At 45.2% G+C, this 25,595-nt stretch overlaps 1 protein-coding gene across 1 annotated transcript in view; it reads left to right on the forward strand.

The window, feature by feature from the left end:
• The window catches only part of CXXC1 (CXXC finger protein 1), an 83,153-nt gene that overhangs the window by 48,961 nt on the left and 8,597 nt on the right, over positions 1 to 25,595 (forward strand). Inside the window, exon 13 of the mRNA XM_068135226.2 lies at positions 49 to 201. Within this exon, the coding sequence (XP_067991327.1) occupies positions 49 to 201 (153 nt within the window). The remainder of the gene's footprint in view (positions 1 to 48; positions 202 to 25,595) is intronic.

The following is a 25,595-nucleotide window of genomic DNA, read 5'->3' on the forward strand; positions in this document are numbered from 1 at the left end:
TTGCTAGTATTCTGTGGAGAGATGGTAACACCTGCTCATTTGACCCAGGTTCCTGCCGACGAAGTTTGTGGGTGCCCACTGGTACGAAACGTGTTTGAGCTGGCCGGTGAGTTTTGCCGCCTGCCCAAACGCAAGTGCAACCGCCATTACTGCTGGGAGAAGCTGCGTCGGGCGGAGGTGGATCTGGAGCGAGTACGCGTGGTACGAGTTTGTTGTCCTCTCGCACCTATTAGTTTGAGCACTTTCATTCGATGCCCTCTCCTTATTGTGTCGGCAAAATTAAATTCTGCCTTCCCTTTTTCTTTCAGAATGCTACTGCCATTCTTATCTCCTTCCCTCCCCTTATATCATTTCCTTCCCTCCCCTTATATCATTTCCTTCCCTCCCCTTATATCATTTCCTTCCCTCCCTTCATAACCTTTCCTTCCCTCACCTTATATCATTTCCTTTCCTCCCCTTATATCCTTTCCTTCCCTCCCTTCATAACCTTTCCTTCCCTCCCCTTATATCCTTTCCTTCCCTCCCCTTATATCCTTTCCTTCCCTCCCTTTATATTCTTTCCTTCCCTCCCCTTAAGTCCTTTCCTTCCCTTCCTTTATATCCTTTCCTTCCTTCCCCTCATACCCTTTATATCACTCCCCCTTATAACCTTTCCTTCCCTCTCTTCATAACCTTTCCTTCTCTCCCCTTATATCCTTTCCTTCCCTCCCTTCATAACCTTTATATCACTCCCCCTTATAACCTTTCCTTCCCTCTCTTCATAACCTTTCCTTCTCTCCCCTTATATCCTTTCCTTCCCTCCCTTCATAACCTTTCCTTCCATCCCCATATAACCTTTACTTCTCTCCCCTCCTAGTTTTCCCAAACTTTCTGAAAATGATAGCTACATATGCAGTTAATTTAGACGGAAGACAAAACGGGTATGCATAAAATTAAAGGCATCCTACTGATAGGGAATTTCAGTTTGATCAGAGCTATTCTTAATGGGACTGGATGGTCTGTGAAAGGTGTATTCTGAATGCAGGTTGACTTGTTCTGCTCACTGCCATTGACCTCGCATCAATTTTGCCTGAATGGGGTTGTAACCGTAAAATTACCATCTAGCAATGATTTAAACCCAAAATGTGGAAACCTCTCTTCCTTTTTTTGTGTTTAGCCATGCCACGTTGTTCTCCCTACTTTAGCTGGGCCCACACCTGAGCAATCAGTTGCACAACTTCAACAAATCACCTGCATATGGATGTTGTTGCAAACAGTTGAGAGCAGTTGTGCATCTAATTTGTTAGCATAGAGACGGGCTTGGTTTTCTAGCAATTGATAATGGCATGTTTTATCACGTCTGCATTTGTAATGTTTGGTTGTCGCATTCTTGACTGTGCCCATATTTCTCAATATGGGAACCTTGTTGCACAACGCTGGGCCAGATGTGGAGAAAGCAGCTGCAAATGATTAAGTGGTGTTTGGTTGCGATTTTGTTGCGCAACTGATTGTGCAGGTGTGGATCCAGCTTTTTCCAGTCTTTTGTGCTGACATTTCTCTGTTGTGCCATTTGACGTGCATTTTGTCTGAATGGGGAGGAATGAGTGGGATTGTGAGTACAACCGTGATGGTGAGGTACAGCAGGGTTAATTTGTTGAACGTTTTTTGCAAACTCCTCGGCGTCACCAAATTTCCCAAACACACCTCAGCCTCACCGAAGCCATTATATTCAGCGCGGCCCTCGACCCCACCAAAACCCGATCCGTGCAACTTGGTTTAATAAGTTTAATAATGGCTTTGCAAAGGAGTGGAAATGATCAATATAGAGAAAATACTTCAACACAAAGAAGTGTGGAGCAAACTTCCAAAAGCAATACAACAGAGAGAGAGCGATCAAGAGTTGTGTACACTTTGGGAAATTCAATTCGGGGAAAGATCTTAAACTACAAGGAAAAGGTACAATCTATAGACATAGAAGAATGGTTAAATAGCACACATTGTAATTGTGAACATTCCATATTTAAAGATCCACATCATAAACACATTATCACAGGTGATCTCAGAAGAGTGAAAGATAAAAGATTACGTGCATTACTTACAAAAGGACCAAATTGAAGAGAAAATAAAAGGATTAACTGGAATAATGCAATGGGACTTACAATGATGGGACTGAGCGAATGGATGAGAGAACAAATTGATAAATACAAAGTACCAAACACACAAATGGCTTTATGGGTTTGAGGAGGTAGAGAAACATGTGAAAAGGAAAGTTATTGATTTGAAAAGAAAAGTTTGAACCAATAATCCAAAGGTAATTTTAAACAATCCTCGCGAGATCTTGCCGGGGAGGTCACGTTTTTTTCTAAGCTGTCCCGCTCTTCACGCATGCTCGAAGTTAAGTAATTGTTCACAATTGTATTTTTGTCGAAACTGTATTTATCTTCCGTGTGTGTACCTATCGTGTGTCCCGAGGAAGATTCTCGATGTTAATCTTTCATACCTGTATAAAATAGTCAGTCGAGTATTTCGTGCCACGTTATTTGTGGCCTAGTTCTTGAAGCTTCCTACCTTGAGGCTTTGTTTTCTCTCAGTGGGTCGATTGTGGTCCAGCTACTCTCGTTCTCGGTTTTTTTTCCCAGTCTTTTCACCCCATACTTCCTTGTTTATAATCTTAACTTAAAAAACAAAACAAAAACATTTCCTTCTTTGTTCTTTTCGTTCGTTCGTTCTTCGACCATCTGTTTCACCCCCATTTCACCCCCATTTTCACCCCATTCCCCAGATCGTTTCACATTTCCTGTAACTCGTAATAAATTAATCGTTTCTGTTTGCCCCGCGTGTGTGGCCTTGTAGCCTTGCAGCCTGAGGCTTCCCCCATCGAAGTTTGTTCACTTAAGGTCCTTCCTTTGCTGTTTATGCTTTGTTCTTAGATTTTTCCCTTCTCCCCCGAACTTCCCCGAACATTTACTCTTTGTCGAACGTTTTAAATCCGCCCCCCCCCCCCCAAAAGAACCAATCAAACAAAAACAACAACATTTATTTCCCTTTCTCCACGTGTGCTGTTGTCCACGTGCGCTGTCTCGCCCTGCCCCCATTATCTCCTTGCCTTACACCTTTTGCCCTGTTCACATGACTCGTGGTTGTCCCTCTGGGCTCCCTCTCCCCATTGGTATTGTTGTGAATATTAGATTGTTCTTCACGGTTCTGTTTAAATATGTTTAAACTTTCCCCTGCAGTGTTTTATTCAGTGGTATATTTCAACACGCTGTTTTTCTTCCTATTTAAAAGGCTCTTTTCAATTTCCTCTTCAACTCATTCCACTTCAAAAAAAAATTCAATCTCTTATAATTCTTCTTCACTACATGCTCTAAATTCACATTCATTCCACCCCTCCTCCATCGTTCTTAAACGGATCTCCAACTTGAAAATCACAATAAACCCAATTTGTTATAAATGTTTGTCTTTCATTAATCATCCACTTTCTAAACTCCCCCCTTGCCCCTCCCCTCCTAAACTCCACCCTTGCCCCTCCCCTCCTAAACTCCCCCCTAACCCCTCCCCTTCAAAATTCCTCCTCAACCCCTCCCCTTCAACTCTCCCCCCCTACCATCCCTCTCCAATTCTCCCCCCTCCCACCTCCTCCTCAAAGCTGCCTCCTCCCCACTTCATCTCCCTTCTATCTCATACCTCCACCTCCCCCAACCTTGGACTTTCCTCTGCCCCCCTCAAAGAAAGCCTCACTGTGCCTCATCCCATCACCATCAAACCGTTTGTTCTCCTCATCCTTCCCTTTCTTGTAACTCTTCTGTAATCTCTGACACACTATCAACTGCTCTCCCGACCTCCCCCTCTCATCCTTCATCTGACCCGACCTCTCCCCTCCCCTGGACTGCACCCGATGCTCCTCCTCTCTCCTCATTAAGGATATGGACCTCAAACATCCGGGGCCTTCGCTCAAACCTGGTTGATCTCTCCATTCAGGTTGCTTCTGACAATCCAGACTTGATCTGCTTAACAGAAACTTTCCTCCTTCAAGATGTCTCTGATTCCTTAATATATCTTCCTGGTTACTCCCTCTTCCAGTATGATAGACCTGAGCCTTGTCCTGGTGGTGGGGTTGCTATCTTTATCAAAAACTCTCTTCCTCATTCTCCTTGCACTGCCCTCTCTCCATCCCACCCCCAGGAGTACCTCTGGCTACGGCTTCCTCTCCACTCCCACCTTTTGTTCATATGTGTTCTGTACCGTCCTCCAAACAGTGATGACTCCATTTACATTTCGCTGTCTGACAACATGGACCAACTTCTATCAACTCATCCAAACTCTCTCTTCCTCATATGTGGCGACTTCAACTGTCATGCCAGCTGGCTGGGTGTGGGTTCCTCTCTCACCAGCCACGGCACCTCAGCAAAGGACTTCTGCGACTCATTGGGACCGACACAATCTGTCAATTTCCCGACCCGGATCTCAGTCAATGGAGTATCTTCTCTTCGACACCTGGTTATGACAAACCTCCCTGGAAATGTCTCCTGCTCTTCTTCTGCTCCAATCGGTTCTTCTGATTATGTGCTTGTTCAAGTGGACATCTCTCTGGCCATTCTCAGAGAGCCTCCTCAGTGTTGATGAGGCTGGCATGTCATTCAGGCCAACTGGCACGGTCTGCAAGCAGCCATCAATCATCTGGACTGGTCTCCCATCTCCACTGCCTCTGACATCAATTATTCCTGAGAATTCTTCCAAAGCAAACTGCTCTCTCTCATGCACAGATTTATCCCATCTCGTCTTCAGTTGTCTTACCCTTCCTCCCGTCCATGGTACACTGAGTCTTGTGGTGAGGCAGTTGCCCTGAAACAACTTGCCTTTGCCTCTTGGAGGGCAAATCCAACTGAAGGCAATCTCAGTTCCTTCCACCAAGCTCGGAACAAGTGTGTGTCCACTGTCTACCCTCAGGAGTGCCAGGAAGCACTATCTCTCCACACTCAAGAATGAACTCTCAAGCGTGTCTCCTTCCTCCAAATCCTTGTGGGGTCTGGTCAAATCCGTTTCTGGTGTTTGTTCCCCCTCCATCCCCTTTCTTACCTCAAATGGCTACACATGTTGTTCAACAGTTGACAACACACGTGACAAAGCTGAATGCCTCAACTCTGTGTTTGCCTCAAAATCTTGTGCCCCAAACCCATCTCTCTCTGTTCCCACCTTACCCAGTCAAACCCAACTGCTACTGGACTCTGTGTCCTTCTCTCCTGACAAGGTGGATAAGTTTTTGTCAAACCTTGACTCTGATTCTGCAACTGGACCAGACGGCATCAGCCCACGGATCCTCAAATCCTGCTCTGCCACTCCATCTCACCCTCTCTCTGTTCTTTTCACTCTCTCTTTTGCTCAAGGTCATCTGCCAGTATCTTGGAAATCAGCAAACATTACCGCTTTACACAACAAAGGTGCAAAAACAGATCCTTGCAACTACAGACCAATCAGCCTGCTCCCAATTAATCAGCAAAGTCATGGAATCCATCATTGCTTCAGATATTAAATCCTTCCTCTTCTCCAATGGCTTGATCTCCGATCATCAATTTGGATTCAGACCAGGTCATTTTACTCTGGACATGTTGCTTCTGCTGTCTCAACAATGGATGGAGGTCCTCAATGCCAAACAGGAAATCAGAGCTGTCTCCCTTGACATATTACGTGCCTTCGATATGGTCTGGCACCCAGCTCTGCTCACCAAACCCTCCTCCTATGGTATCCATGGAAATCTCCATGCTTGGCTTGCGGACTTCCTCTCTGGTCGTAGTCAACGTGTGGCCCTGTTGGATTTCTCATCTCCCCTTCCTGTTCTGGCTGGAGTTCCCCAAGGTAGTGTTCTGGGCCCTGTGCTTTTTCTGGTCTTCATCAATGATCTCTCCGACTCTCTGGAAAATCCTCTATCTCTTTGCTGATGACTCCACTCTCTGCCGCTCCATTCCTCATCCCTCAGATCGGCAGTCTGCAGCCTCCTCACTCTCTGCAGACCTGGACAAAATCACAGACTGGTCAAACAAGTGGAACATGTCTTTCAATCCTGACAAATCTCACATTCTTACTTTGTCTCTCCGAAAAGACCGACTGGAAAACCCTCCCATCTTCTTTCTCAACAATCGCCTCCAAGAAGTTCTGTCGCTCAAGTTTTTGGGTCTCACTATCTGCCATGATCTTTCTTGGGAAAACCACATTTCCAAGCTGGCCTCCAGAGCCAGTCGCCGAATGGGCATCCTCCGTCGTGCGAAGTCCTTCCTTGGCACACCTGACCTCCTCACAACATACAAGGCTTTCATCCGCAGCTCAATGGAATACTGTTCCCCCCTCTGGGCCGGTGCTCCTGCTTCACACCTAGCTCGGCTTCACGCTGTTGAAACCAAAGCTTTCAGAATCATTGGAATCTCCTGCGATGAAGCTAACTCCGAGGGCCTTTCAATCACTCACCGCAGGCAGGTTGGTGGTCTTTCCGTCTTCTACCGACTCCTCTCCGGCCTTGCTCCCCCAGCTCTCTCTGGGCTCTGTCCCCCAAATATTCCTGCAGGTCGCACAAGATCTGCCTGCAACCCTCTTATGGTTAAACTGCCAAAATCTAAGCTCTCTGCTCACCTTCACTCTTTCATTCCCCTTTTCTCCCACCTCTGGAACAAACTCCCCCACTCCCTTCAATCCCACTCCTCCCTCCAGGTCTTTAAAACAGCTGTTCACCACCATCTCTTATCTTCCCCCATCCAAAACCTTGATCTTTTCTACCCTCGCTAATTCACCCCAGATACACTTTTTTGAAATTCCAACTTCTTTCCTGGAAGTCCTTGCAGTGTCCATATGTTTTATACCTCTCCCACCTCCCCCCAAGCCCTCTCCCTCCCACAGTTTTCTCGATATCCCTGCTCTCAAATGTTGTGTTTGTGTCCTTCCCACACTCTCCCCATCTTGTCTACCGCTCCCCTTATTTTGTGTTTTATGTGTCGGTTTTGTGTCGGTTTGACTTTTTGTGTGCTTGATGTTATCTCTTTCACGAGCCTCAATCTTGTATACAAAAAAAATAAAAATAAAAATCCAGAGACACGTGATTGCTTAAGGCAGCTTCAAACACAATATGTTATTGCTCCAATTGACAAAGCAAATATTAATATTGCATTTGTATGTGAAACATTCTGCATTAAAACACTTTTGGAAGAATTGGGCTTAGACACAGGAATTTCAAAGACCTACAAAATAAGTAACGAAAACAAAACAGACTTGTTACAACATCATTTACGCCTAGTTGATCAGGGGTTCATCCTACAGCAAGATCATGACCCTAAACACACCTCCAGGCTATGTCAAAACTACCTTCGAGGAAAAGAACAAGACGGTAGGCTTCAAATCATGGAATGGCCAGCACAGTCTCCAGACTTAAACCCCATCGAGGTGGTTTGGGATGAATTGGACAGAAGGGTGAAAGCAAAGCAACCGACAAGTGCAACACATTTGTGGGAACTTCTGCAACAGTGTTGGGAAGAACTTCCCGAACAATATTTGATTTCCATTGTCGAAAGAATGCCACGAGTGTGTTCGGTTGTTATATCTGCAAAAGGTGGCTACTTTGCTGAGTCAAAATTTTCAATTAAATATTGTTAAACAAAATGATTCTATGATTTCTTTTTTTATCTTCAATTGTTTATTTGTTCTATGCTTAATTTCAGAGTACACTGAGACATTAAACTGCGTAAATTTCAATAAAAACTAGAAAAATTGAGGTGTTCTATAACTTTTGACCGGTAGTGTAGGTGGTGTGGTCCTGCTGGTTGGTGGACATGGGTTTATTTAAGGTAAGATGTACATGATTTAATGATATATTATGGAGTGTGAAAACAAAGTTATAAATATATGATAATACATGAAATCCTCTCGCAAGTAAAGTTGGAATAAGTGATGTTGCATTGATGAGTTGACTGACTGCCTGGATGCAACTGAGGTTGTGGATCTACTGATGTACCATCTATTGATGTGGATCCATGATCGAGGTTGTGGATCCGCCGTTTGGAGAGGTCCTGGGCTGAAAGGATCGAAACCTCGAGGAAGAAAGGTGCCCAGCTGATGATCCGTGCAGTCGGGAAACTAGTCAATTGCTTGCAGGTTAAGGTTCTTGCTTTAGGTAAGGGAACTATGTTTTGAGGTTTACAATTTAAATAAAGTTGAATATGGGATGTTGTGAAACTAACATCATTTGCAGCAATCCTTTAAATTATTTATAATTAAGTTTAGGAAGAACTGTCACGTGCTTCTCCCCAAACCCCGGTCACGGTGTACCTCCGAGCCCCGAAGGGAGTCACGGCAGAAAGATGTGTTATTCTGTGTCAATGACCAATGGTGAAACCACACCAATTGTTACCAAAAAACAAGTATTGTATTAAGGTCACACAAGAATAACAGCACAAGAACAATATTAATCAATTGTACAACAAATATTATATCATTCCTATGATGGTACCATCAGTTTCTTACAATATAACTCACTGTGCTCCAAGTGAGCAAAAAGAACATTCCCAAAGTCTCTGTCCCGGCCCCAAGCCAAAGTCGATCCACGCTCCGGTGATCGCAAGAAAAATGTCGTATCGAGACCAGAATCCAGTTCGGCTGATAGTCACGCTGCCAAAGAGGCGCAAAGGTGCCCTCAAAAGGCGACTGGGAAATCACACCTTCGGGTATGAACGTTCAACGGCTCCCAAACGGAGAACCACAAATTCCCAATCGAAATCCACGTTACACATGCAAACCAGGCTAACGGCTGGGTGCGGTGAAATGGCTGGAGCAAGGCAAAATGGCCGACGGGCCTGTACTGGAGGCGTACCTGCACTCCAACAACGATTCTCTTCGGAATCAACTGCAAAACCCGTCACGCAGGTTTATCTGTCACAGCGATCACAACTCTGTCGCAGGAATCCCTTTCCCAGGAAACCCAAAGTTCGCTCGTGACCCCCGTTCGCCAGCGTCTCCTCGAGACCTCAAAGCAGCTCGGCTTTTCTTCCCGACCTCACTTGCTCCGCTTTTTTCTTGCTCTTCTTCTTCTTCCGGTTCCTCCCGATCCGGTTTCCGGTTTCTTTTAAAACACTAATTTTTTACCTTTTGAAAACAGTTATCTCCATTTCACTTAAACGATAACAATAATAGTACATGGAACCAAAAATGCTTACAGTGGATGAAAACCACAACGACGGAAGTGACAAATCCGTAACAACAACCAATACTGTACAATTAATTAAATGCATTTTCAAATAAGAATTGAATAAGAGAAATAAGAATTGAAAATCATAAGAGATTGTGATTTGAATTGTGAGGAACAAAAATATAACAACAAGGTGTGGGTGTGGATGTGTCTGTGGATGTGTCTGCGTCTGTGTCTGTGTGTATATACATATATATATATATATATATATATATATATATATATATATATATATATATATGTGTATGTGTGTCTGTGTGTCTGTGAATAAGAGAGAGACAGAAATGATAAAACGAGGTGTGTGTGTGTGTCGGTCATATTTCGTTACTTTGATGCCAATTTCTATAAAATCGCACTGGATTCCCATCTCATTTATTTGTCCATAAGAGCTTCCAGCTCTGCATTACTAAAGAATCATTTTATGTAAAGAGGTAGAATGTGGTTCAGATGGGAAGATTGTGTGAGGAGGGATATCAATAAGGTGGGGGTAGTTGGATAGTGGAGAGTAGTGGGTGTTGGCTGAGGGACAGGGAGAAGTGGAGGAGTGTCATCGTCAAGGCTTGGCAGAAGCGTGGTACTGTTGAATCTCGCCCCTTATAAAGGGAGGAAGAAAAGAACCATCATTTTAGCACAGACATGCATTGTATAGAGCATTTTAGAACATCCTTAAAAACAATTCATACTTGGCGAAGCCAAGAAAGTAAAGTCCACAAATCTCTAATCTCATTTACTCAAAAGTTCATTAACCAATCTTGTAGTATTGATGGATGATGTAACTATAATTTGCAATGATACTATGATAATAGTGACAAAGGAGTGAAGAACAACAATTGGACTTGAATGTGGATAAGGAAAGTCTCCAGGTGCACAATTGGAGGTTGTATCTTGATTCTCCAACTGTTCATCTTTTTAAGAACAGTTTCAAAATCAAGATTGAGCTTGTCATTCTTGGAGCACCAAGTTCAAGAAAGTTTTTACTATTGTATCAAGTGGATGCAGATTAAATAAAAACAAAAGTGGACTAAGAACATATCGCTGGAAACACTGGCAGACTGGCAGACTGGCAGACTGGCAGACTGGCAGACTGGCAGACTGGCAGACTGGCAGACTGGCAGACTGGCAGACTGGCAGACAGGTGAATAGGTCAATAGGTCTGTTGAATAATGTTTACAGTACTGCATATGTACGATCTGCAAGATAAGATTTGAGCAGTCCAACAGCACGTTCAGAGATGCCAGAGCAGAAATAAAGATGGTCAAATAGAACGTTATTCTTGGCAAGTAGAATATCCTTTATCTGCATTGTACACCATTTAATTTGTCACCTTCAGAACAGCAGTCTCAGCTTGTATAACTGTTTGAAATCGCAATGGAAGGGTTTGAAAAGAGAATGGTGGTGCAAGTACACCAGAATCTAGTTGGCAATAACATGTTCTAGAATATTGCAGCCAAAAGGTGAAAGAGAAGAAGAAGACGATCACTCCTTTTGCATCTTGGATGCATATGGCTGCCGAAGCAGTTTCTTCGGCTATTGGGCACAATCCTGGATGGGGTCGCCATTCTGATGCAGGATACTCGAATGGCTCATTCTTCCCAGTAAGCTCGTGCTCATTGTGTCGATCTCGGAGAGATGATAGGCTGAGTCAATCCACCTTGTGTTGATCATTGGCATGACAGGGGCTCAAACTCAAGACCCTCGGATCATAAGTCAACCACCTTAACCGTCAAGCCAACACCAGGCTTCAAAAGTGAAATGGAACAAGTTTGTAATTACCCCGCACTTGAAGTGCTAAGTGTGGGTTTAAGTAGTTGGTTCACTCTATCTGTCTACAGATGTCGGTCTTTGATCACATTTCGACTTCACGCTGTAGAAACCAAAGCTTTCAGAATCATTGGAATCTCCCACGATGAAGCTGATTCTGAGGGCCTTTCACTCACCCACCGCAGGCAGGTTGGTGGTCTTTCTGTCTTTCACCGACTCCTCTCTGGCCTAGCTCCCCCTGCTATGTCTGTGCTCTTTCCCCCATATAGTTTCACAGGTCGCACAAGATCTGCCAGCAACCCTCTTCTGGTGAAATTGCTAAAATCAAGACTCTCCTCTGCTCACCTTCACTCTTTCATTCCTCTTTTCTGCCACCTCTGGAACAAACTCCCACAGTATCTTCAATCCCACTCCTCCCTCCAGGTATTTAAAACAGCTGTTCACCACCATCTCTTATCTTTCCCCATCCAAAACCTTGATCTTTTCTATCCCCGTCATTACACCCCAAATCCACCTCTTTCAAGTGTTTTGTATCAATATCTTCCTGTAAAATAAAATTTGGATCAATCAGTCTTGCACCACTGGGGAGAGCATGGTGCATAAAAATTTATTTGTATCTTGCTGCAGTCAATGTATCGTCAACTTGCAGCAAATTTAGCAAGTGATGCAAGCTATTTCACTCGATGCTTTCCTTCTTTATGCAGAAACACAATTCTATGGCGATCTTCTACTGTAATTTTAGCCATTTTGTTTTTAGCTAACAGTTAACCATGATAGATCTGTAGTCTCCATTACAAACCGTGGGCTTTCAGCTTTATGGATGTGTAGAGAGGAACACCTGAAGTGAATGATGAACAACACCTGAGAATGAGTCTTCAGCTAGATTTGATTGGTAAATGTGATGGATTATCTACTACATCACTTGATATTAGCTGCTCATGTTTAGTTTATTTTGGGTTGTTGTGATCACAAGTTTTTGAAGATTCTGATCAATGTGAATTATACATTGCGAAATGATAAGCTTGCTTTCTTCTCACTCAAACTCAGCTGTAAATGGTGAATGAACACACGCACGCTCATGTTTACCATATTTTGTCATCATAGCTCATGCAGGACTGAAAAGCTAGACAAATGATGGTCAGTGAAGGCACGGGCCCAAGTTCCCAGAGTGCCCGTAAAGGCAAGCCGTTTGATAGTGAGTACAGCAGAAGTGTAATGCTTCACCGAGCATTCGCAAGGCAATCACCCTCAACGCCCTAATGTGCCACCTGAGCCATAACTGGGACTTATAGCACACAAAGCTCTATCTACCTTGCTAACCAGAGGAAGCCCAAAGGCGAGGGAGGCAAAATAGAGGGGACGTGACGAAATTAGAATGCACAGGACAGGATTTTAAAATTAAATAAATAAATAAATATCTCTTTTTGAAGATTTTTTTTTTTTTACATTAGCAAATATGGTACATCAAAACGACACTAATAATTTTGATCCAATCACTACATTAGAACAATAGGAGACGGGCAAAGCCAAATGTTACACAATATTCGATCCAATTGATACAAAACAAGAAGAGATTCAAACAGATGGACAAACCATATGCTATAAAATGACACATTGTCGCAGCATTCTGTAGCGTGGTGCAGGCAAGGGCGCAGAGCAAGGTCAGGTAATGCGTTGGGCATGCGAAAGCAAGTGGAGTGATAAAAATGGGAAGGTTTGTGGGATTGACGAATAAAGGACAGATTAAGAGTGGATTTTTTTTTAAAAAGTGATCGAATGTCCATGTTAATGCTTGTATATTAAGCACATAAAAGGCAACGACATGAGGAGATGTCAATGTGCCTTGAGATGAATTACAAGGATATTATACAATGGACAAATCACCACAGGATACAGTTAACCTGGGATCCCAGTATCAGAACCCATTTGCTCTGCCAAACAGGAAAACCTAAGTGATTTGACAATGCACTGGGATATGGACGTTGACAAGCAAGCAAGGAAGGATGGCATGTGCAGACAACGATGCACAAGGGAAGAATGAGAATAAAATAAACAAGAAATAGGAACAGAATAAAACTGCAGTCCATTGCTCGGAAGGCTGACAATTGAGCAACGAGTTCTTGTTACCGCTATCACCTGGGAATGAGAGCGCTAACATCATCAATAAGAATCATATCAGCAAGACAGGTTTTGGGGGGGTGGAGGAGGGGGGGGGGGGGGGGACGCCTTATAATTTATGACCATAATTAAGGTATCATGTTAAATAATTGGCATGGAAAAGCCATATAGCAGGACCACAAGGTCTGTTATCACTGGAACACAAGGTGTGTGCAATGTTCTGCAAAGTAATTAATGTTGTTGCCACCATATGTAAAATGGTAAAAGCAGGATGGTGCCCTTGATGCCAATGGTGTGAAGGGATTCTCACATAGGAAAAGGGAAAGAGAGTTAGGCCATAGGCAGGTTCATGGTAGGTGGCATTTTGTGACGTCATTGAAGTGCTTTGTGCAATGCAGTTGAAAACTTGTTACCTGTATTGCTATGACGTCACTGATATTAATTATGCCTCCACCGACAAAGTCGCCAGAGGCATTGTTTTCGGGTTGTCCGTCCATACGGGCTAAACCTCGTTTTTCTCAGCAACCATATGTCGGATTGAGACTAAACTTTCAGGGTAGGAGTGACACCCATGCAGAATGTTTTTATGATAATTGTGACATCATAGGTCACGTGGTATGGCAGCCATCTTGGATTAAAAGCAAATAATCCAAAATTTGTTTCTCGGAAACCGCTGAATGGAAAAATTTGAAACTTGGCACATTGTCAAGTACTCCCAATGGGGAACAAAAGCATGATAATGATGACATCATAGGTGAAGTGGTACACCAGCCAAAAATGTTTTAATAGAATTCCTTATCCTTAAAATCTGAAATTGCATGCACATGATCTATGACCCATTTGTATTGAAATATTAAATTTATGACATCATAGGTCACATGCTTTGGCAGCCATATTGGATTGAAGGGAAATATTAACTACTTATATCTCTAAAACTGCTCACCCTATCGATGTGAAAATTTACAAATATCATCTAACAGCACTTTTGCATATAGTTTGAAAATTATGATGTCATACTCATAGGTCATGTGGTTTGGCAGCCATCTTGGATTGAAGGGAAATATTAACTAATTATATCTCTGAAACTGTTCACCCTATCGATGCGAAATTTTACAAATATCATCTAACAGCACTTTTGCATATAGTTTGAAAATTATGATGTCATAGGTCATGTGGTTTGGCAGCCATCTTGGATATAAAAACGAACCTTATCCAATCCACGAAACTTCCCAAACGTGATCCCCTACCGATAAATATGCAGAGTGATGGCATCTACCCGTTGTGGGACTATGGGAAGGCATATTGGCAACAGTCGCATTTTTGTATTTTATTCCATGTAGCCTGGTGTTGGCTTAGCGGCTGGGGTGCCAGCTTAGGATCCTAGGATCCTGGGTTCGAATCCCGGTCGATCTCTGAATTAACGCCAGGGCGGTTGACTCAGCCTGTCATCCTTCCGAGGTCGGCTAATTGAGTACCAGTTCACTGGTAATTCCCTGTTTTTCGTAAAAGGCGACAAACAGGGTTGGCGGCAGGAAGGGCATCCGGCCGTAAAACATTGCTTCAAAAAGGGGACCAACAAAAACAACAACAACCACGGTGCCCGAAAAAGGCCAACCCCCGCTTTGCGGGGAAAAATGGCCTCTAAAGGTGGTTTTTTTTATTCCATGAGATATTGGCCCAATATTGAATCAGAAGGAACAGAGCTTTGCGTGTTTTTTCATTCTGAATAGTCATGTTGGCTAGTGATGTTCTTATTGGCCAATCAGATAAGCTGTGGCATGCAGGTAGTTGGTCTGCAAGGTGTCATGGCAGCACCCATAAACAGGCATGATTTGAAATCGAAAGAGGCTAAAATATGACAGAATATCCCTCTCTTGAGCTCACAGACCATGATCTCAAGGCGACAAACATAACATCTGTCTATTTCAATACCTGTTTTTCAGCACCAATTGATTGAAGATCATACTTACCAAGATCCTACCCTCAACTTGTATTACACTGGTCACCTCAACAAAGCATGTCCATGCTGGTTTTCATGGATACATTAATGACAGCAGCCACCACCAGTCAGTTAGAGGAACGCTCAATGACACAGAGTGAAGTAGCATGGACATTGATGTTGAAGAGAACCCAGCAGTTCAAGAAACAGAAGATTCACAGCATCACTGTAGGGAAGATGCTAGTATGGTCTACCTGACTGTGACAATTGTTTATTAACTGCTGTGTACCGCATCTGAATTATGATACATACTTATCAAATCCTCCACTGTCATGTGTCAGGATATTAAATGAGCTGCGACATTAGCCTTCTTTAATCCCACTTCATGGATCATTGTTGCAACTGAGTTGTGAACTCAAATCCAATACTTATTGGATGACGATGATGTGGAATTCAGTGATGTCAATTTGTCAGGATATTGTTCTGTTGAATTCAACAGGCCAAAAACTAACCCCAAGCTCGGTCCTTGGCTCTCAGCTTGACCACCCGTCACCTATCCGGATAATCTTTACTGCTGAACCTTCTCCACCACTATGGTCACTGTGCCTCAGTTGAAACTGTTACTCAATTGGAAACAAAGTTAGCGGAACGCCAAATCGATGATGGTGGAATGGCTATCCCTGTTGGTTTCTCAAAAGGGAAACCAACTTCTGTCGTTTGGGATAATATAGATTTTGGGAAAGAGACTCAATTGGGTAAAGGTACTACGCACCACACAGATAGTTCACTGATACAGTGAGAGGTGAGTAGTGATACACAATTGTTACGTATTCCTCTCCTTTCACAAAGCCCGAAACAAGTGTGTGTCCACCCTCAGGAGAGCCAGGAAACAATATCTCTCCGTTCTCAAGACCGAACTCTCTTATCTGTCTCCCTCTTCCAAATCCTGGTGGCGTCTGGTCAAATCCGTTTCTGGTGTTTGTTCCCCCTCCATCCCCTCCCTTACCTCAAACGGCTACACAGCTGACTCCGCACGTGAAAAAGCTGAATGCCTCAACTCTGTGTTTGCCTCTAAATCTTGTGTCCCAAACCCATCCCTCTCTGTACCCCCCATACCCAGTCGTACCCTGCTGCTCCTGGACTCCGTGTCCTTTCCTCCTGACAAGGTGGAAAAGTTTCTGTCAACCCTCGACTCTGATTCTGCAACTGGACCCGACGGCATCAGCCCACGGGTCCTAAAATCCTGCTCTGCTGTTCTATCTCACCCTCTCTCTGTTCTCTTCACCCTCTCTTTTGCTCAAGGTCAACTGCCATCTGCTTGGAAATCAGCCAACATCACCGCTTTGCACAAAAAAGGTGCAAAAACAGATCCTAGCAACTACAGACCAATCAGCCTTCTCCCAATTATCAGCAAAGTCATGGAATCCATCATTGCTTCGGATATGAAATCTTTCCTCTTCTCCAATGGCTTGATCTCTGATCATCAATTTGGTTTCAGACCAGGTCACTCTACTCTGGACATGCTGCTTCTGCTGTCTCAACAATGGATGGAGGTCCTCAATGCCAAACAGGAAATTAGAGCTGTCTCCCTCGACATATCACGTGCCTTCGACACGGTCTGGCACCCCGCTCTGCTCACCAAACTCTCCTCCTTTGGTATCCATGGAAATCTCCACGCATGGCTGGCGGACTTCCTCTCTAGTCGTCGTCAACGTGTGGCCCTGAATGGGTTTCTCTCATCTCCTCTTCCTGTTCAGGCTGGAGTTCCCCAAGGCAGTGTTCTGGGCCCCGTGCTTTTTCTGGTCTTCATCAATGATCTCTCTGACTCTCTCGAAAATCCTCTCTATCTCTTTGCTGATGACTCCACTCTCTGCCGCTCCATTCCTCTTCCCTCAGATCGGCAGTCTGCTGCCTCCTCACTCTCTGAAGACCTGGACAAAATCACAGACTGGTCAAACAAGTGGAACATGTCTTTCAATCCTGACAAATCTCACACTCTTACTATGTCTCTCCGAAAAGATCGACTGGACAACCCTCCCATCTACTTTCTCAACAATCCTCTCCAAGAAGTTCTGTCGCTCAAGATTTTGGGTCTCACTATCTGCCATGATCTTTCTTGGGAAAACCACATTTCCAAGCTGGCCTCCAAAGCCAGTCGCCGACTGGGCATCCTCCGTCGTGCGAAGTCCTTCCTCGGCACACCTGAGCTCCTCACCACATACAAGGCTTTCATCCGCAGCTCAATGGAATACTGTTCTCCCCTATGGGCCGGTGCTCCTGCCTCACACCTAGCTCGGCTTCACGCTGTTGAAACCAAAGCTTTCAGAATTATTGGAATCTCCCGCGATGAAGCTATCTCTGAGGGCCTTTCACTCACTCACCGCAGGCAGGTAGGTGGTCTTTCTGTCTTCTACCGACTCCTCTCCGGCCTTGCACCCCCAGCTCTCTCTGTGCTCTGTCCCCCAAATATTCCTACAGGTCGCACAAGATCTGCCAGCAACCCTCTGATGGTTAAACTGCCGAAATCTCGGCTCTCTGCTCACCTTCACTCTTTCATTCCTCTTTTCTCCCGCCTCTGGAACAAACTCCCTCACTCCCTTCAATCCCACTCCTCCCTCCAGGTCTTTAAAACAGCTGTTCACCACCATCTCTTATCTTCCCCCATCCAAAACCTTGATCTTTTCTACCCCCGCTAATTCACCCCAGATCCACCTTGTTTGAAATTCCAACTTCTTTCCTGGAAGTCCTGGCAGTGTCCATATGTTTTATACCTCTCCCACCGCCCCCTTCCCACGCCCCCCCCCCCCCCCAAAGCCCTCGCCCTCTCTCAGATCTCTCGATGTCTCCATGTCTCTCGGTCCCTGCTCTCAAATGTTGTGTTTGTGTCCTTCCCCCTCTCTCCCCATCTTGTCTACCGCTCCCTATGTTATATGTTTTATGTGTCGGTTTGTCTTTCTGTGTGATTAATGTTCGCTCTTTCACGAGCCTCGACCTTGTATACAAAAAAAAAAAAAAACAAACAAAAAAAAAAAAACCCCCGGTTACGGTGCACCTCAGAGTCTGGAGCAGAAACACGGCAGAAAGATTTGTTATTTTGCGTTTTCTAATAAACCATGGTAAAACCACACCAATGAAATTGTAGAACAAAACAAGTAATTGTATTAAGAACTCTCACATACACAATAATAACACTATTAAAGAAAGTACAATGAAAGTGTCACTTGCATCAAATGCACAATACATATGATGGTACCATCATTCCCCAATGCTCTCAAAGCGATGAACTCACGATACACAAACCGTGAGTAGAATGTAACATTTCCCAAAGTCCATGCACGAATCTCCACGCGGGGTGAAGGTCGAGGTCATGCAGAACGGCAAAACAACAGGCAGGTATTGGCACGGCTGTGGATGAGGAGTTACGAGCTGAGAGGTCGACATGGGAATTGAGCTGTTAGGTAAACCAACGACGATCAACACGATGAGGTCTATATGGAAATCCCAACGGCCAAACAAGATGCACCAAGCGGACAGCCTCTTCTTCTTTCAAGACAAAATGGCGTCGAGGCCCGTAATGGAGGTGCTTGATTTCTCCAACGATGACACACTTTGTGATAAAACCTGAGATGCAGGTTTATTTGCACTTGCAATATATGACGATCTTGCGGGCAATCCCTTTCCCTGGAAGCCTCAACCCATTCGCGACCATTCGCGATCAAAAACAAGTCCGTTCGCAGCCTCGACGTGACTTACACGTGACGTCAGGTCTCTCTCCTCCTCTCTCTGCCCATATGATCTCCCTTCTTCGGGTCTCTGCCACGTTTTCCTTTTTCCTTCACAAACATTTATTTTTTACCTTTTACTAAAGTCATCTCCATTTCACACAAAAATCTTAACAACAATATTACCTGAAACTAAAAATCCTACAAGTATATAATAACAACAAAGGTGGAAGTGAGGGTCTGTAACACTCCCCACCTTCAAGGAAGAAAGCTTGAACACGGTGAAAACTTTCTTTCCATACAAAAAGTACCTTTAACACCCAAAAATAATACCCACACCCAACACTACAAATCAAAACTATGGCTGATCAAATCCCATATGCCAAAAAAATTCCAAACAACGCACAGGAATCCTCAAGGTTGATTCAACTCTGGATAAAGCATCGGCGACAACATTGTCTATGCCCTTTACATGCCTAATTTCCAAGTTGAACTCTTTCAAAGACGAGCTCCATCTCATCAACCAATGATTTTTATTTTTCATTTTTTGAATGAAGGTTAAGGGGTTGTGATCAGTGAAAACCTTATAGGAAAGGTCGTAGTTCCCAGATACACCTCATAATGCTGCAGAGCTAGTAGGAGAGCAAGGGTCTCTTTTTCCACAGTGGCGTAATTTTTCTGATGTCTGTCAAACTTCCTCGAATAGCAACACCCCAGGTGATGAATGCCATCATCACCTTCCTGCAGTAGAACTGCCCCAGCCCCCACATCACTTGCATCGATGGCCAACCTGAAAGGTTTTTGAAAATCTGGCACTGCAAGGACAGGAGAGCTCATCAATATCGCTTTGACTTGGGCAAAGGCAGCCTGGCATTTGTCATCCCAAACAAACTTGGTCTCTTTCCTCAGCAAATTTGTTAAAGGAGCTACCACGTCAGAAAAAATCCTACAGAACCGCCAGTACCAACCAGACATACCCAAGAATCTCATAAGCTCCTTTTTCCCTTTTGGAATTTGGAAGCCATCAATTGCTTCAATCTTGGCTGTCATTGGTTGCACTTGACCCTGACCGACTACATGGCCTAGGAACACCACCTGTGCTTTTACAAACTCTTAGCTAAGTTGATGGTCAACCTTATAATAATAATAATAATTCATTTATTTTGTATAGCGCTTTTCATGAAGCCCAAAGGCGCTTTGACAGAGTGCAAAACATAATGCATAACAAAACATGAAAACAACAATTGCAAAAAGACAAGAATCAATAGGGAAATATTTAAAGCAAAAGGAGGGAGAAGGAGAAGTGATAGTCAGGGGTTAAATGCTGTGGGTTGAATGTTGAATGCAGTGCTGAACAGGTGGGTCTTGAGTGATGTTTTGAATGTGGTGAGTGAGGAGGAGTCTCTGATGGTGTGAGGTAGTGAGTTCCAGAGGGTGGGAGCAGCGATGGAGAAGGCCCTGTCCCCCCAGGATCTGAATTTGGTCCGGATGGGGGGGGTCAGGAGGTTGGTACCAGCAGAGCGGAGGTTGCGGGTGGGAGTGTGTCTGGAGAGGAGGTCAGCCAGGTAGGATGGGGCCAGGTTATGGAGGGCTTTGTAGGTCAAGAGGAGGATTTTGTACTGGATTCTCTGGGAGATGGGGAGCCAGTGAAGCTTGTAAAGGACGGGGGTAATGTGGTCACGGGTCCGGGAATGGGTGAGTAGACGTGCAGCGGAGTTCTGAATGTATTGGAGTTTATTGGTGATTGTTGAGGGTGAACCATAGAGGAGGCTATTGCAGTAGTCCAGACGGGAGGTGATGAAGGCGTGGATGAGGGTTTCTGCAGCCGTGGAGGAGAGGGATGAGCGGAGACGGGCAATGTTTTTCAGGTGAAAGAAGGCTGTCTTTGTGATCTGTTTAGTGTATTTGGCGAAGGAGAGGGTTTGGTCAAAGATGACGCCAAGATTCCGGATGAGAGGGGAGGTGGATACTGGGATACCGTCGATGTTGAGGGCAAAGTTATGGGTGGATTTTGTGAGCGTTTTTGGGCCAATGATGATTATTTCAGATTTATCACAGTTAAGTTTGAGGAAGTTGATTTGAAGCCAGGATTTTATTTCAGAGATGCAGTTTGTTAGGATAGAGTGGGTGTCGGTGGAGACTGACTTGGTGGAGATGAAAAGCTGGATGTCATCGGCGAAGCAGTGGAATTGGAGACCATGACGGCGGATTAAGTGACCGAGGGGGGACAGGTAAAGGATGAAGAGGAGGGGGCCAAGAACTGAACCTTGGGGGACACCTTGGGGGAGGGGAGCAGTGGGGGGTTTGCAGTTATTGATGGAGATGAACTGGCGTCTGTCAGAGAGGTATGATTTAATCCAAGAGAGGGCAGTGCCGGTAACGTTAAAGGTGGATTCAAGTCGGGTGAGGAGGATGGTGTGATCGATGGTGTCAAAGGCAGCGCTGAGGTCGAGGAGGACGAGAATGTTGAGGTTGCCAGCGTCAGAGGAGAGGAGAAGGTCGTTGGTGATTTTGAGGAGAGCAGTTTCAGTACTGTGGTTGGAGCGGAATCCGGATTGGAATGTTTCATACAGGTTATTGGCAGAGAGGTGATGTTTGAGTTGAGCGGCTACAGCGCGTTCCAAAACTTTTGACAGAAAGGGTAGGTTGGAGATGGGTCTGAAGTTATTTAGGGTGTCAGGGTTTAGACCAGGTTTTTTTAGAATGGGGGTAACAGCAGCAATTTTGAGGGATGGTGGGACGATACCTGTAGACAGGGAGGAGTTTATTGTTGCAATGATAAGTGGAGAGAGAGCAGGGAGGGAGGCCTTGACAAAGCTGGAGGGATGGGGTCAAGAGTGCAGGTGGCAGTTTTCATTCCTATGAGGAGTTCAGAGAGGTCAGTAGGGGAGACCGGGGAGAATTGATACAGGGGAAGTTCAGGATAAGTGGGGGCAGGTGGTTGGAGGGGGAGCGGGTGCGGCGGTGGTCAAGCTGTTGTAGATGTCAATTTTGCATTGGAAGAAAGAAAGGAAGGAGATGCAGTTGTTGTCTACTGTGAATGACTGGGTAGTGGTGTCCAGGGGGCGGAGGAGTTTGTTTATTGTCGAGAAGAGTGCTTTTGGGTTTCCGGAGCCAGAGTGGATAATTTGAGAGTAGTAGGCGGAGCGGGCACGGGAGAGGGCAGCTTTGTAGTGTTGTAGGTGGTCCTTGTAGGCTTGGGAGTGAACTGTGAGACCTGTTTTATTGCGGAGTCTTTCAAGTGGGCGAGCACGAGTTTTCATCAGGCGGAGTTCAGGGGTAAACCAGGGAGCAGAATGGGTGAAAGAAACTGTTTTGGTTTTTACAGGCGCAAGCTGGTCAAGGCAGGAGGAGAGAGTGTGGTTGTAGTAGTCAGTGAGGTCGGAAGGGGTGTGGAGGTCAATGAAGGGAGAAGTGGACATTTTTTCAGAGAGGGTGGATGAGAATGAGGTAGGTGAAAGAGCGTTTAGCTTACGGAAGTTGATAGTGCGATAATGTCTTGGTGTTGGGGTGGGGATGTTGATGGTCATAGTGATGGCTAAGTGATGGCGAAGTGGTCAGAGAGGGTGAGGTCGGAGCCAGAGAGATGGTGCAAAATTAATCCAGTGGAGCAGACAAGGTCCAAAATGTGACCACGGATATGCGTAGGAAAGTTGACATGTTGAGTGAGGTTAAAGCAGGTGAGTAAATCAGTGAAGTCAGTGGTTATTGTGGAGTCAGTGGAGTCCATGTGGATATTGAAATCACCAAGGAGGAGGATTGAGGGGGAGAGGGAACATAGCTGGGTCAGAAAGTAGGAGAAGTCAGACAGGAATAATGGGTGTGGTTTGGGAGGGCGGTAGACGACAGCCATGACTGACTGCGTGCGACCAGAGAGTTTAAAAGCCAGGTGTTCAAAGGATGGGGATGAGGCTGGTCCTGATGTCTTGACGGTGGATAACGGCAATTCCACCACCTCGGCCCTCCGAGCGTGGTTTATTGACGTCGAAATATCCAGTGGTTGTTGTCAGGTTTCGGTGAGACAGAGAAAGTCCAGTTTGTTATCCAGGATGTAGTCGTTGAGGATGAGGCATTTGTTGTTGAGGGACCGGGTGTTGAACAGGGTGAGCTTGATGTTGTTTTGAACAGCAGGGATGAATTCAGGTGATTTAGCCAGGGTTCGTAGGCAGGAGGTGTGATTGTGTGCGTTGCCGTGACTAGGTGCGCTGGGACGATGAGTGGGAGTGCGCTGAGCCGACCAGAGGACGGGGATGGAGTGACCTGATTGTACATATACAAACTTACGACCGGAGCCACGGTGAATGTACCTGGGTCGTCGGAGGAGTCCATTTGATTTGATGGCAGAGATGCATGATGGGGTGGAGCGGGTATTGAGCAGAAGGAGCCTTGCGGCGAAGTACCGCAGAGCCATGCTAGGCAGGAGCGGAGAGGCGAGCACGAGGCCAAGGTTGAGGAGGTGAAACAATGGTCCCAACCCACGGGAGCAGGCCCAAGGAAACGAAGGAGCCGAAGGAGCCAGGTAGGTGAAGCCAGGAGCAGAGTCGGGACCAAGCAGAGGGCAGACAGGAGCAAAGAGACGATCACGAGGCCAAGGTTGATCACGGCAAAGCGGGAAATGCAGCGGCAATCGACCGCCGCCGCTACAAATCAAGATCACGGCGGGAAAACCGCCGCCACACCGCTGCGAAGGACACAACCCACGAGAGCGTGCCCGAGGAAACAGCGAGCAGGCGAAGGAGCCGGGTAGGCGAAGCAGGGAGCAGAGCCGGGACTATGCGGAGGGCAGACTCAATGGCGAAAAAATCCGCACGACCACCAAAAAAGCAAGCCACAGACAGTGGCCCAGTCAAAGAAGCGGCGAGCATGTGACGCCTGCGTCCTCTTCAGACCGGACCGGAAGTTCCATATCCAGTGCCATAAACCTTGCCTCGGTTCGGGGCTTTTGTAAAAAAAAAAAAAAAAAAAAATTGCTCTGTAACCGGGGTGTGGGGATACGTAACAGAAATTGGGGGTTTGTCTGGGATTGAATTCGCTAACATTCTCATCTGGGATTGAATTCCCTAACATTCCCAAAATTAACATTCCCAAATTTGACTTTTTGTGTGAAGGTTAACAGGCTTGCTACCTAATAGTCAGAATGGTGTTTGACGTGGAAAATTTTGTGACGTCCCCTAATGAGGCACAGGTCCAGGCGTTAAAAAGATCGGAACATAGGACGTTGCCCAAATACTGTCACTTGGAGGTCCGAGTTAATATTTAGAAAGCAGAGATTCAGACGTTGGTGGTAGAATATTTAGTGGGAGAGAAAAAGTGGGAAGAGGTAGCATTGGATTGGCTACCAGAGGAAAAAGGAAAAATGGAGCTCCGGAAAATGGAGATGCAACTGTAGAGCCAGGAAAGATTAAAACGGCTTTAATTGAAAGAGAAGAGGCAGCAACGAGAGGAAAGGAAAGCAGAAAAGGAACGAGAACTTGAGGAGAAAAGAACAGAAAAGGAACGAGAACTCGAGGAGAAAAGAGCAGAGCAGAGGAAAGGAAAGCGGAAGAGGAACGAGAACTCGAGGAGAAAAGAGCAGGGCAGAGGAAAGGAGAGCTGAAAGGGATTTAAAGGAACGGGACATGGAGTATCAGAGGGAAATTAAACTCGAGGAGCTTGAATTACTGAGAAGACGGAGAGAAATCTTATCCGTGCCGGATAGTTCGACAACAAGTCAGAATTCTTGGGATATTGGAGGGCATGCAAGACTGGTTCCACCCTTTAATGAAAAGGAGGTAGGCAAGTTCTTTTTACACTTTGAAAAGGTGGCTCAGATGTTAAAATGGTCTGTAGAGTCATGGACTATGATACAAAGTGTTCTGGTGGCTAAAGCTCAAGATATCTTTTCAGCTTTACCGATTGACCAATGTGCAGATAATGAGACAGTCAAGAAAGCCATTCTCAACGCCTATGAATTGGTCCCCGAAGCTTACTGACAAAAATTTAGGAATGCCCGGATGCGGGAGAATGAGACCCATGTGGAGTTTGCCAGAGAGAAGGAAACTATGTTTGATAGGTGGTGTGACTCGAAAGAGATTGGGGAAGACTTTAACTGTTTACGACGATTGATTTTGGTGGAAGAATTTAAACAGTGTGTCCATGCGGACATTAATGTTCATTTGGATGAAAGAGAAGTACCTGAGTTATATGAGGCAGCAACAGTAGCAGATGACTATGCCTTGACACACAGGATGGGGTTTTGCAAACCTAATTTTCCTCCTCGAGTTAGCCAGGGGAGTTACATTAAATCGGGGTTGGAGAGCAAATTCTCATGGAGAGACAGTCATGGAAGTGGTCCAGAGAGGAGTATCGAGCAAAATCTGGTACCTCAAATTTCAGTGATCAAAAGACTGACTGTCCAAGGTAGACCTATCTTCCAGGGGGCCTGAGGCTGACCACGTGATTTTCCTCTGGGCCGACTTGCGCTTTTGCCTAAACCTGGGCATTTGATGTCCCAATGTTACGCCCTGAAAAGGAGAAATCAGGATTGGAGTCGGTCTAGTTCAACTCCAAATGCGTTGGCCAGTGTGAAAAAATCGTCCTTGGAGGGCAGTGAATTGTGAAGGTCCCCGTGTCAAACTTACTGCATCAGAGAATGACCTTGTCCAAGAGGGTTACAAACCTTTCATTTCCGATGGGTTTGTGTCACTGGATGGGGATTTAACTAACCAGAGACCTGTTAGGGTATTGCGGGACACGGGAGCACATCAATCTTTCATGCTCGAGGGCATTTTGCCATTGTCGGAAAAAACTGCAACTGGGGTTAGTGTCCTCTTACAGGGGGTTGGTGGCTTCATTAAAGCTCCTCTTCATG

Source organism: Myxine glutinosa, chromosome 1 (genome assembly GCF_964187855.1).
Source record: "Myxine glutinosa chromosome 1, kmMyxGlut1.1, whole genome shotgun sequence".
In the NCBI taxonomy this organism is placed as follows: Eukaryota; Metazoa; Chordata; class Myxini; order Myxiniformes; family Myxinidae; genus Myxine; species Myxine glutinosa.